Raw genomic sequence first — 12,323 nt, 5'->3', positions numbered from 1 at the left:
GCCACTTCCATTCTGTAGCAGAAAAATACTTAGAGGACATGAACTTAGCCAAGGACCCCACTGCTGATGGGTGGAGTCAGCCTTTGAGCTTGGACCGTCTAACTGGAGCTCTGTAGCAGAGGCTTGCTCTTAGTATCTTCTGAACTAATAATTGTCACCGGGCAGTGAAGTGAGCAATGACACATAGGATGATTTCTTTCACAATTATAGGGGAGCCCCTCATGCTTTTGTTGTAGTGAATGACACTCAAGTATGCTGCTCCATGTTTATTTTTTTATTTTTTTATTTTAGGGGAGGGTCTACAGGGTGTTCAGGGTCTACTAGATTGGACTTTAGTGATCTGCCTGCTTACAGCCTCCCAAGAGCTGGATTACAAGTGCATGCCACCATGTCCAATCTCAATTATGTCTCAGTGCACTCCAGGGGCGGGGCCTGCACCGCAAGCCTGGGGATCGAACCCACGGTCCCTGTGCCTGCCTGCAGGCACTTTCACCTGCTGAGCTATTTGGCCGGCCCTTCATGTGTGTTGTTATGCTGGCGTGTTTCCGACCTCTTTGGTCTCCTTGCATGTTGCACTCTCTCGCCAGATAATTTTGCCAGAATGGAGTAGCCACTGTGTCTCTGCCCAGACCCCACGGTGGGTTGCTGTCACCACCAGTCAGCTCTGCGTTGGTAACTGAGTGCCTTACATTCATGTGTGTTGGGGCCAGACTCCTGCTCCCCTCTCCTTCCGTTCCTGACTGTGTGGCCGGGCACTGACGCACATTCCCCGTGTTCCTGGCTGGTGACCTCACGCTCCGCTGAGCTTCCCCTTGCCCCACTGCTTTCTGGACATGCTGTTTCCATCATTCTCTAGGCCTCAGCCTCCTCCTCCTCCCACGTTGGTCATCCTCCAGCCTCTGTGTCCTTTTCTTGCTTGTTGACTCTGTCTGGAATGCTTTTCATTTCCAAAGCTTGCCTGTCTCACTTCCTTGAAGTCTGGTTCAGTAGTTGTTTTCACAATGTGGCTTCCCATGTCTGCATTATGCAACAGAATATCCACTCCTAGCTGCAACCAGGGATTCCTGAACCTTCTAGATTCTGTTAGTGTTTTATATTCTGGGGGAAGGAACCCAGGGCTGCCTCCCATGTGCTAGGCAAGCATTCTCCCAATATGCTATGTGCCCAGCCCTTAAAAATTTGTTTTGAGACTGGGCTATGTTAATTTGCCCAGGCTGGAACATTCTGATAATAATTATTGCACCTTGGCCACCCAGGAAGCGGGGCTTACATGGTTGCTCTGTCGTTCCAGGTTCTGCTTTTCTCTGCAGCAAAATATATGCAGTTTGCTCATTTATTGTTTCCTTTTAGCCCCACTGATGTAGAAATTCTTACTTTGTTTGCTGTAGTGTCCTGAAAACGTTGTGTGCTCATCAGAGGTATAATAGGCATATAAATCTTTTCTGAATCAGTAAAGACATCCATAGCAGTGGAGGAATAGTCCTAGTAAAATGATTACTAGTAGTACCTCAGGTAAATACTTGGTTACTACAGTCCCCCTGTCTCTCTGGGGTCCTTGGTCTCAGCTTCTGCATCTGTAAATTGGGTCCCACTGCTGACTTTCATAAGACACTTGGGACAGTCCCAGGAATTCCATAGTCCAGGAGTGGCACACCCTGCCTGCTGAACCAGTGTCAAGTGCTGTTGGGTGAGTGGCACCTAATGGAACTGTGGTGGCCCTGAGTGGTTTCTCTCAGGAGTAGATTACTTATGTGTGCTGTGCCAGAGAAATCAGTGGCATGTTGGTGACCAGTAAGATTTCCTTTTCCTTCTCGGAGCCAGCTTACATTCTAGGTTTTATGTGTGTCTTGCTTGCTGACTCTCCTTCAAGCAGTTATAGCTCCTGCCTGTAATCCAAGTACTCTGGGAGGTTGAAATTGGGAGGATCCCAAGTTGGAGTCTGATCTTGGCACTGTAGCACATTTGTGAGACCCTGTTTAAAGAAAAGTTTAAAGATTTGGGTGTACCTCAGAGCAAAGGCCGTGGGTTTAATTCTCAGAGCTGAAGGGAAATGATACAGTAACAACAACAAAAAAGCCATCAAAAACTTTTTTTATTTTATGACAGAGTCTACAGGGTCTCACTGCATAGATCCGACTCATAGTGATCTGCCTGTTTACAGCCTCCCAAGAGCTGGGATTACAGGCATGCGCCACCATGCTGTCTCAGTTGCCCTCTCAGCGTACCCTGGGGGTGGGACCAGCACGGCAGTCCCAGGGATTGAACTCCCAGCCCCTGCGTCTGCCTAAGCAGGTGCTTTAATCTGCTGAACTATTTGGCCAGTCCTACAAAACTGGGTTTATGCAGACTTTGTCCCTGTCGGCTCCAGGGTTCAGGGCCTGTCTTCAGCCTGAAGAACGGCAAGGTGGTCACGGTGTTCCTCTGGTCTGTTTGCATCCTTGCACCTGCAGTCCTCGCTACCCACACTGCAGGATTCTTCCGGCTGGCCTTTGCCTTGCATGTGTATATGTCGTTGGACAAGACGGTGTTTTCTAGATACAGCTCTCAGAGTGCACTTTGTAAATGTGGAGTGGTAGAGTGTTGACAGCCTAGCCTGGTTTGTTTTTTTGTTTTGTTTCATTTTATTAACACACAGGAATATAAGAAATTTTAGTGAGGTGTAGGATTACTCAGGAGGCCGAGGCAGGACAATAACTAAGTTTGAGCTCAGCCTGGGGAGTGTACCAAGACAGACCTTAGGTCAAGATGAATTTTTTTTTTTTGGTGCAGGGTCTCACTATGCACGTTGGCCTCCTAGTAATCCTCCTGATTTCTGCCTTCCTAGTGCTGGAATTACAGGTGTGCGCCACCATGCCTGGACTCCATCACTGGCTCAGCATACCTGGGACAGGGTCTGCATGGCATGCGGTGCCCCGGATTGAACCCTGGCCCCTGCGCTTGCCTAAGCAAGTGCTTAGTGTGCTGAGCTATCTCACCAGCTCTAAGACAAAATTTAAAAAAAAAGTCCTGGGGTGCCGCTGATGGCAGAACACTTGTGTGGCTACGTAGGGCCATTTTGTTGATCTCTAGTAAAAGTGGTCAACATACAATATGTATATACGCAGAACCCAACACATGTGTGTTATGTATTGAGAGCATACACTAAAAGAAAGATAAATAAGTGGGGAGAATTGGTATTTTCTCCTCTGAGTTCTGTTAAAGTTATTTATGTACTTCTTTCTATCAAAAAAGTGAAGCTAATGGCCGGCGACATAGCTCAAGGGTATAGTACCTACCTGGCAGGCGCAAGGTCCAGAGTTCAATTCCTCGTACCAAAATAAAAAAATAAAAATAAAAATAAAAAAAAGTGGAGTTAAGTTCAGAAAAATTTTAAAAAATGACAAATATAAGTTCAAAGTAATGGGAACTAAAGGAATCTATCTGCTGTGCTGTGCTAATGTCAGTTGCTCCATGTCATTATTGATAGGAAAGATTACCAGACAGAAAGGAAGAAGAAGCGAAGCAGATTGCTCTGTTCTTGCCTTTTTTAAAGAGGCAGTTCTTGCGGACCTTTGCCCTGTGCTTGTGATTCAAGGGGGGATAAAGGCAGTGGCGGTGAAGGGCTGGGCTCTTCAAAAGGCAGTGCTTTCAGAAAGGCAGCACTCGGATGCCAGCGTAGGTAGGACATGCTTCTGAGAGCTGCTGTCCTTTTATTTTGTCTCAGTGCTGTAGGATCACCATGAGTGAAGAATTTGGCGTGGCGCTTGTGGGGTGACAGGAGTGGTGACAGGAGGGGACAGGATGTGGAAGAGGCCAGGTGTACCGCTTGCGTTGCTGTGGGGCCCACAGGTGAGGGAAACGGCAGAGGCTACGTCTGAAGGAGGAGCTGGGGTCTCCGTGTGTAGGACTTTGTCTGACATGCCACGGAAGGCATATGTTGTCTTGAGTAGGAGTTTTAGAAATTTTGATATTAATGTATTTGTGGTGGCAGTATGCAGGCTGAGAAGGAAAAATACAAAGAAAAAATGGTTTCCTTTTGTACTTACAGGATAGAGAAGATTTAGTAGATCATAGGCCGCTTGATAAAACTCTAGAAAAATAGTGGAAATATAAAAGAGATCACAGAAGCAGGTGAAAACCAATAAAGAAAGTGTGAGAGAGACTCTCAGATTGACAGTCGGGGAACATCATTATCGAAACTCCTTAAATTTAGAACAAATACTATAGGAGATAAGTTTGCCAAGCAGACATAAGATGTCAACACACACCCCTCCCCCCCATGATGAAATACTTGTTATGTTAAAAACTATTTTTTTCCTTATTGAAATTCAGATACTTGGGTGTTCTGTGTTTATTCAGACACTCCTAGAATCTGATATGAGGTTATGAGGAGGCTAGTGTGTTTAGCCTTCACATCTGATCCTTTCATTTGATGTTGGAGTTGGAATGTTTTGATGAGCATGGTATTTATTTGGAGATGTGAAATCCATGAACCAGTGAAACACTTACTTGCTGAGGTGTGATTCTTTCTGGTTGTCTGTGTGCCCTCATTCTCTGTCTGTCCCCCAGTGAGGAGTCTACCAGTCTGGAGCCTTGCCTGGGAGAGGTAGGTGGGTGTGTTGGACCTCAGCTAAGAACCTGGCATCATGCAGGTCCTGGTCCCTGAAAGCTGACATTCTTGTGGAAGACCAAACACTTCTTAGAACACAAGGAGAATCTTTTGTCAAGCCCTTTCTTTCTATACTTTAGAGACTGGGTAGAGATTTTATTTTATTAGATTGTTTAAAAAACAATGGAAAAAGTTTGAACTATAGAGAAGAAGGAGACATCCAAACTAATGAAAGCCTTGAATACTCAACAGACTGGAGGGATACTGTGTTGTGTATTGAAGGAACAGTAGGGGGTGTTATCTTGGCTGAGAAGGACCATCCAGTCTGCTTTATCAAGTGTGAGCAAGGCTGGCTGTATTGTTTTTTATTCCCTTGATACACAGTGGCCCTTGTATTCTAGCCCCTGTTTGTATTGGGACTGTAAAGACAGTACAAACAGTGAACTCGGCTAAGAATGTGAGGTCATAGTAACATGACCTCACAGAGAGCCAGATCCTCGGAAGGCCCTACACAACAGTAGAACCTGGAGCTCAGGGAGAGAACAGACTGCAAAGGAGCTTTGCAGAAGAACGATGGCTCAGGCGTGCCTTCGAGGAGGTTGTGATGGGTTCCTAAGGGTGTCTGACTGCTGCCGGTGAGTTGGATGGCTGGCTGATGAGGAAGGAGCATTTTCTGCTGGGTTGAACCAATCTTGGAAGTCATGAAATGGGATAGAATGAAGCCACCCGGGAATGGAATATTTGTCTCACTTTGTTCCTTTCCTGATTGATTTATTTGTTTATTTTTTGTAGTGTGGGAGTTAAACCAGAGTAGTCACCCTGGACTCCATCCCCTATCCTGATTTTAAAAAATCTTTTGTTTTTAAGACAGGCTCTCTGGAAGTTGCCCAGCCTGGGTTCAAACTTGTGATCATATGCTTCAGCATGGAGAGTGCTGGAGTTATAAGTGTGCGTCATCAGGCTAAATTCTGTTTTGTTTTTGTTCTTTTACTGTTTTTTTTGTTTTGTTTTTAAAGAAAGATCCAGAGAAGTTTTATATACTTATCTTATAAAATTACATTTTTTTGTACATATAAGGAACATAAGATGAAATATATGTTGTAACATAGTTTGAGGAGTAAATATTTTATATCCCAACACTTATATGGCAAAACACAAAATCAATTGAAATTACTATGAGTTCACTTACTAGAAGTATGAACATATTACCACAGGCTCAGTGTTTCACAAAAACTGCCCAATAATGTTAACTTTAGAAAGATAGATTCAGGATAAAAAAAATTTAAAATTATTTTCATGATGATTTCACCACAATGAAGTCATTTATTGCCATTGGGAGATATTTTCCCTTGGAAAATCAAAGTGGCTTACTGATTACAAAGGGCTCTACCTCCTGGGTCTGTTCCAGTTTATGCCAGTTGTTGTTCTGACATTGACTGTAGTTTAGTACTTGACTCCAATTTTTTAGGCAATGAAATAGTATTGATAGATGCAGTAAAATAAAGCAGCATGGGTTTGGTTGGTGTCTGTGTGTGCCCTGGTTTCTTCCATGGTTTCCTCTGGGAATGCATGAACTGACAATGAACTTTTTCGTATGTTGGAATCAGAAGGGTCCTGTCCCTCCTTCCCTGACACACACCCTGTCTTCCCCACTCCCTATTTCAAGGGCAGCTGCTGAGGTTCTTTCTGATGAAGGGTGTTTGCGGGGGGCCTTGCCAGGGGCAGTCAGTGCTCAGGAGCAGATGGAGGCTGGGAAGCGAGTTCTCTGCAGATACCAGTGCCACAGCTGGTCACCCCCTAGCCTTTACTGCCTTCCCAGTGATAGCAAAGCTGCCCGACCACCCTGGTGGCTGGTCACCACAGAAGATGGGAAGTTATCAGTTGGCCGGAATAAGTGGCACTATTACCTAGTCTATTTACAAATCCGTCTGTTCTTGCTTCAGTGGTCTTCATCATTGTCTTACTCTTCTCTCGTTGCTGGGACAAATACCTGACACTCAAAATGATGGAAGGAAAAGTTTATTTAGCTCACAGTTTCTGGAGGTTTCAGTCCATACTCAGCTGGCTCCAAGGCAGAGCAGAACATGGCAGAAAGCAACCTTTCTTTTCCTTTGTTTTTGGCAGAACCAGGGATTGAACTCAGGCCCTTGCACCTGCCGGGGGAAGTGCTTATTCCACTGAGCCATCTCCCTGGCCCCCAAGAGTTCCTTTCAGAACCAGGGATTGAACTCAGGCCCTTGTGCTTGCCAGGCAAGCGCTTATTCTACTGAACTATCTCTCCAGCGCCCCCCCCCCCAACCTTTTGTGGTGGCAGCAAAGAGCAAGAGCACAAGGGAGGGGTAGCAGCAGCTCACGAAGCTGGCTTCTCTTCCCACCCTACATTGTAATGCAGATTACCTGCCCCAGAGCAGGTGCAGCATCCACACCCACAGTAATCAGTCACAAACTCCAGAAGCCGCCCCAAGACTGCATGAGGCTTTGGGGGGACACCTAGACACAGACCATAACAACCATTATTACATTGTATGATTGTATAATATACTTTTCTATTTCAAATTTTGAAAGATCTAGTCACTAAGTTATCCCTCAAATATATGTACCTTTTTAATGTATAAACTTCAGTGACTTTAATACATTCAGTGTTGTTTAGTGTCATTATTTCTTTTAATGATATTGTCATCACACCAAAAAGAAACTCTGCAGCTATCAGCAGTATTATGTTTAAATCAATAATCCTTTTAAATGTTATAACAATTACAATTACATACATAAAACTTTAATCACTTTTCCTTCTTCAGAGTGTCTTAATTTAGACAGTAATGGCGACTGTCTGTGCAGACCAAATTAGAGAGGAACCAAGGGGCAGAGGAGTGAGGGGCCAATTCAGCTGAGCCCGGAGTAGCCGTTATGTTTGGAAAAGTGGCAACAGAACACCAAAGCAGAGTATGTGATCCAGGCCTTACTGAGACTCTAGGTTCAAAGTCTTTACTCTGTGGTTCATTCCATAAAATTCTGACTATCCTGATTCAAATAAACTCTGTGACATTGTACTAGAAGGCATTTATCGTGAACATGGCTTTGTTGCCAAGTGAAAAATGAGGGCTTAAATTCCTGTAACTTTACTGGTTTTAGTGTTATACACAAGGCAACGCTTTGCAGCTGGCCACAGGCCGTAGGTTGTGACTTCTCTTTAGAGCAGAGCTTCTCAAATGTGGCCCGTGGGGCTTCTTTCCTTCAGGAAGTTTGTAAGGGCGAAGATACTTTCTTCTTCACTGTGTTGATATTGCATAGCATGAAAGCAACAGGTGAGTTCTTAGCAGAAACCAAGGCAGTGGCACTGGACTGTTCTTGTCTGTGTGTTTTGTCACTGCCTTCCACTCATGAAAATAAAGGCCAGTTTCACCTAAAAATGTCCAGTGCAAGCTAATTTTATTTGATTTCAACACCTGAATTCTTTTTAGTTTATGTTTAATGAAATGGAAATAAAGCACTTACTCCTCCTGTTGGTTATCCTCAGGAAAAGCACGTTAAGGTAATTTGAGTTGGGGCCATAAACTTGTCACATTTTTCTTAGAAAGTCACTTTTCCGTGAAAGGAACTTTGAGAAAGAATAGATATTGCAAGCATTTTTTCCAAAGTATAGAGAGTATCTCCACTTTATGGAAAACACTGACAAGTGTTTTCAGCCAATTGTTAAATTTAAGCTTTTGATAAAAAATTCAAACTTCATGTACCATCAAAAGTTTTACGGTGTCTCATTACTTACAGACTCTTCTGAAGTTAATGATGGTGACATTAAAGGAGTTGATTTCTCTAACGTTGGGTAATGAAATTGCCAAGAGCAATAACCAGTGTATAGTACCAGGAAATAGATGCACATCGATAAAAGACCTGCTCAAAGTGTAGCTTGGATATGAGTGTAAGAGTACAAAAGGAGCTGCACCACAAATCTGGCTTCTATATTGCAGTTACCTTATAAGAAACTGACTTAGTGTCATGTTTTATCAGAAAGAATAGTTATCTGAACTATTTTTTCTAAGTGAATGTCTGTCAAATTTTCTTAATATACTTTATAAGAAAAATATGTTATTTCAAAGTAAATGTTGAGGTGACTTGGTGAACCCAGGTTTCTTCTGTTGAGCCAGTCATGAAAAAAATGTATACGAAATTTAAATCACTGTTGTTGGTCCTACTAGATTTTATACTGTTTTTGAAAGTATTTTTTTAATAAAATAGAATACATTCCAGGAGATTGGCTTATTACTTTTAAATTTTTATTTTAATTATTAATACAGAGCATAACTTTAGCCCAAACAAGCAGAAGCTTTTTGGAATCCTCTGTACTTTTAGAATGTCAAGGTTCTGAGAGCAAAATGTTCGATAACTACTTATCTCAGATTGAGGTAATTGCCTTGTTAATCTTTTGAAACATTGTAGCTGAAAATATTTTTATGACTATTAAAATATAATATGATGGTTTCATTTAAAGATTTTCATTTAGTTCCACAGTATCATGGTAATTTATTCAGATATTTCTCCATTTGACATATAAGAAGACTCTCCATTGTTACATCTTTTTTTTTATTAAATTTTATAGCAATGCTGGGGTGAAAAAGGCGCAGCTAGAGGATCACTCTGAAATGGGGAGTACGCACATTCTGGAAAAAGAGACCACAGAAAGTCTCAGTAACGGTACCAGCAGCAACGCGGAGGCCGCCAAAAGGCTGGCCAAACGCCTGTATCAACTGGACAGATTCAAAAGATCAGATGTCGCCAAACACCTGGGCAAAAAGTACGTTTTAACTCAAAACTAGCTGTAGTTGGAAGCGTGTGTATGTGTGTGAGCGCGCGCGCATGCATGCCTGTGTATATTTTAAGTTGTCACTTCACTAACCAAGTCTGTTCTGTTTTCTTGTAGTAATGAATTTAGCAGACTTGTTGCAGAGGAATATCTGAAGTTTTTCGATTTTACAGGAATGACACTAGATCAGTCTCTCAGGTATGATTAAACATTCACTTCTGTTGTTTGTGGCCTCCAAATAATGGATTCTTACAAAAGAAAGTGTTCTTTATTGTTTTAACCTGCTCAGTTAACTGTGGGACTTCAGATTGTATCGTAGATATTAAGCATAGTGGAGAATAATAAAAATGTATTGTTTTATGAAATAACACATCAGCTGATATGCACGTAGTAGGAAGCCCGAGTCCAGATGGCACAGCAGAGAATTGTGGCAAAGCAAATCTGGGGGAAAATGGGCTCGTTGAGAGTTTTCCTTTCAATTTGTTTTGTAATAAAATACATGTACCACTATTAGCTGTTTTAGTTGTAAGTGTGAAGTTAGTGGTATTAAGCACCGTCCTAGTGCTGTGCATTCATTACCACCCTCAGTTTCTCTGCAGCTCTTTTCATCTGTAATACTGAAATGCTGTACCTGGTAAGCAGTGCCTTCCATTTCTTTATTCCCCCATCCCTTAAAACCACAGTTGTTTTCTGCCTCTGTAGTTTTGATTACTCTGAGTTTCTATTGCATAATTGTAATTGTATGGCATTCTTCTTTTTGTGACTCATATTAGCTAGTATGTTGTGCCTTCATGGTTCACCTATATCATGACATACTGCAGGATTTATTTCATTTTAAAATCTGAGTAGTGTTATAGTACGTAACTGTACCACCATTTTCTTATTCATTTATCCTTCAATAACACAGATTGCTTCCACATTTTATATGATGTGAATAATGCTGTTGTAAATATGTGAATAGGTATCTCTTGGGGACCCTCCTTTCAATGATTTTAGTATAAGTGCTGCTGAAGCGCGCACACTTTCAATGATTTTGAGTAGGGAAATTTGGTTTTTGAATGATTAGTTAAAAAAAAAAAAACCTAGTTGAGATTGCAAAATTCTAGTTGCTTGTAATTGCTAGGTAGTCTTTTAAGATATTTTAATATTAATGCTTGAATGAAATAGAAATGATTATCATAATAATCAGCAGAAAATAATCTGTAAAATAGTTTTTAAACAATACCCACTTCTTGTTGATGACTTTAAATGAAGTTGCTTAAAGTACACTGATTTTCACTTTTTACGTCATACTATACTGCATATGCCTGGAGGTACCTGAAGGTAAACCCAGACAGCAGGTTTATAAATCCCTTATAAGATGTCAGAGGCTGGAAGAGTTCTGAGGTCATCGGGTACAAGTGTTCAGGTGTACAGATCAGAGATCTGGGGCCGGGGAAGTGGAGTGTATGTGATTGGGTGAGGGTGGCTTTTTCTATGAATGGAAGGTAACCACTGGTTTTCTAATGGAAATAGCCAAGCAGGAAAGAAAGGAACGATGTAGATTTTCATTTACTATGTAGTATGATGGTTTATTGTAACAAGGTATGAAAAACAAATTTGATCAGTATAACTTAGGCTAGCCAATTCTCTAATAAGGAAGAAAGCAGAATTTCCACAGGAATAAGGCTAATGGTAGAGTTTATTATGGTTGGATTTCTTAGAACACTTTAAATGAGTTTTTCCCCTCAGCATCACCTAGTTAAGGCAGTGTATCTACAATATTAAATGAAGGTCATCTGGATTAATTTATGCTAAAGAATACTTTTAGTGACTCTGATTTAGAATGGTGTAATTTTCTGGGTCTCTTTACTGTTATTACAAGAAATCTTGTACATCTTTTATTGCATAACAAAAAATAAATTTCTATTTCTCATTTTTTTCATATGACAATGAAATATCATAGTAGATAAAATTAACATAATTGTAATTTTAATACTGGTTCAGTGGAGATTTTCATGTAATAAATGATAAAAGGGACATTTTGCAAGTGGAATTGTAAAGCGTCCTGTGGGAGCATGCATGAAAGCTAAAGAGTTTTTTTGTTGTTTTTTTTTTTTAACCTTTTGAAGTTGGCTACTTGAGTTGGGTATGGTGGCGCAGCCTATAATCCCAACACTTAGGAGGCTGAGGCAGGAGGATCTTTGTAAGTTTGAGACCAGCCTGGGCTACAGAGTGAGCTCAATGTCAGCCTAAAGTACATAGTGAGACCTTGTCTCAAAAAAGAAAAAGAGGGGCCGGGGAGATGGCTCAGTGGAATAAGTGCTTCCCTGGCGAGCGCAAGGGCCTGAGTTCAATCCCTGGTTCAGAAAAAAAAAAAAAAAAAAAAGAAAAAGAAAAAGACAAAAAAAGCAGAGAAAAGAAAGAAGGAAAGGTGGCTACTTGCATTTAGTCATAATAGAAAAATTACCAACCATGTTTTTGTGATATATTGACTAATCTATTGTTACTCTCTTTTTATGTGACTTTTTATAAATTTTAAATTTTAATATAAATTTATATTGAATGGTGAACTATTAAGTTCTTTTTTGGAGAGAAGACAACTATATAATATCTTAAATTTGTATAAATTAACTTTAATTGATAAATAAAAATATAGTAAGTTCTAAAACTTTTTTCCCCTTAATTCTTTTTCTTTTTCTTTTTTTTAAAGGTATTTCTTTAAAGCATTTTCTCTTGTGGGAGAAACTCAAGAACGAGAGAGAGTTTTAATACATTTCTCCAATAGGTATTTTTATTGTAACCCAGATACCATTGCTTCACAAGGTAATATAAAAATTCTTGAATTTCTTTTCTGTAATAATGGTCTATTTCCTTATTCTGAAAGTTGTATTTTATTGTGAACATATAAGAAATTATACAGGAATATGAAGATCATCTAAATATTTAAAATTA

The 12,323-nt window shown here is 40.8% G+C and overlaps 1 protein-coding gene across 1 annotated transcript in view; it reads left to right on the top strand.

The window, feature by feature from the left end:
- The window catches only part of Psd3 (pleckstrin and Sec7 domain containing 3), a 563,673-nt gene that overhangs the window by 303,864 nt on the left and 247,486 nt on the right, over positions 1-12,323 (top strand). Inside the window, exons 8-10 of the mRNA XM_023714618.1 lie at positions 9,186-9,380; positions 9,507-9,587; positions 12,082-12,194. Coding sequence (XP_023570386.1) covers positions 9,186-9,380; positions 9,507-9,587; positions 12,082-12,194 — 389 coding nt within the window. The remainder of the gene's footprint in view (positions 1-9,185; positions 9,381-9,506; positions 9,588-12,081; positions 12,195-12,323) is intronic.

Source organism: Octodon degus, unplaced genomic scaffold, assembly GCF_000260255.1.
Source record: "Octodon degus isolate 3935 unplaced genomic scaffold, OctDeg1.0 scaffold00036, whole genome shotgun sequence".
Taxonomy (NCBI): Eukaryota; Metazoa; Chordata; class Mammalia; order Rodentia; family Octodontidae; genus Octodon; species Octodon degus.
Note: the sequence above shows the minus strand (reverse complement) of the source record. Positions and strands in the feature narration are given on the sequence as shown.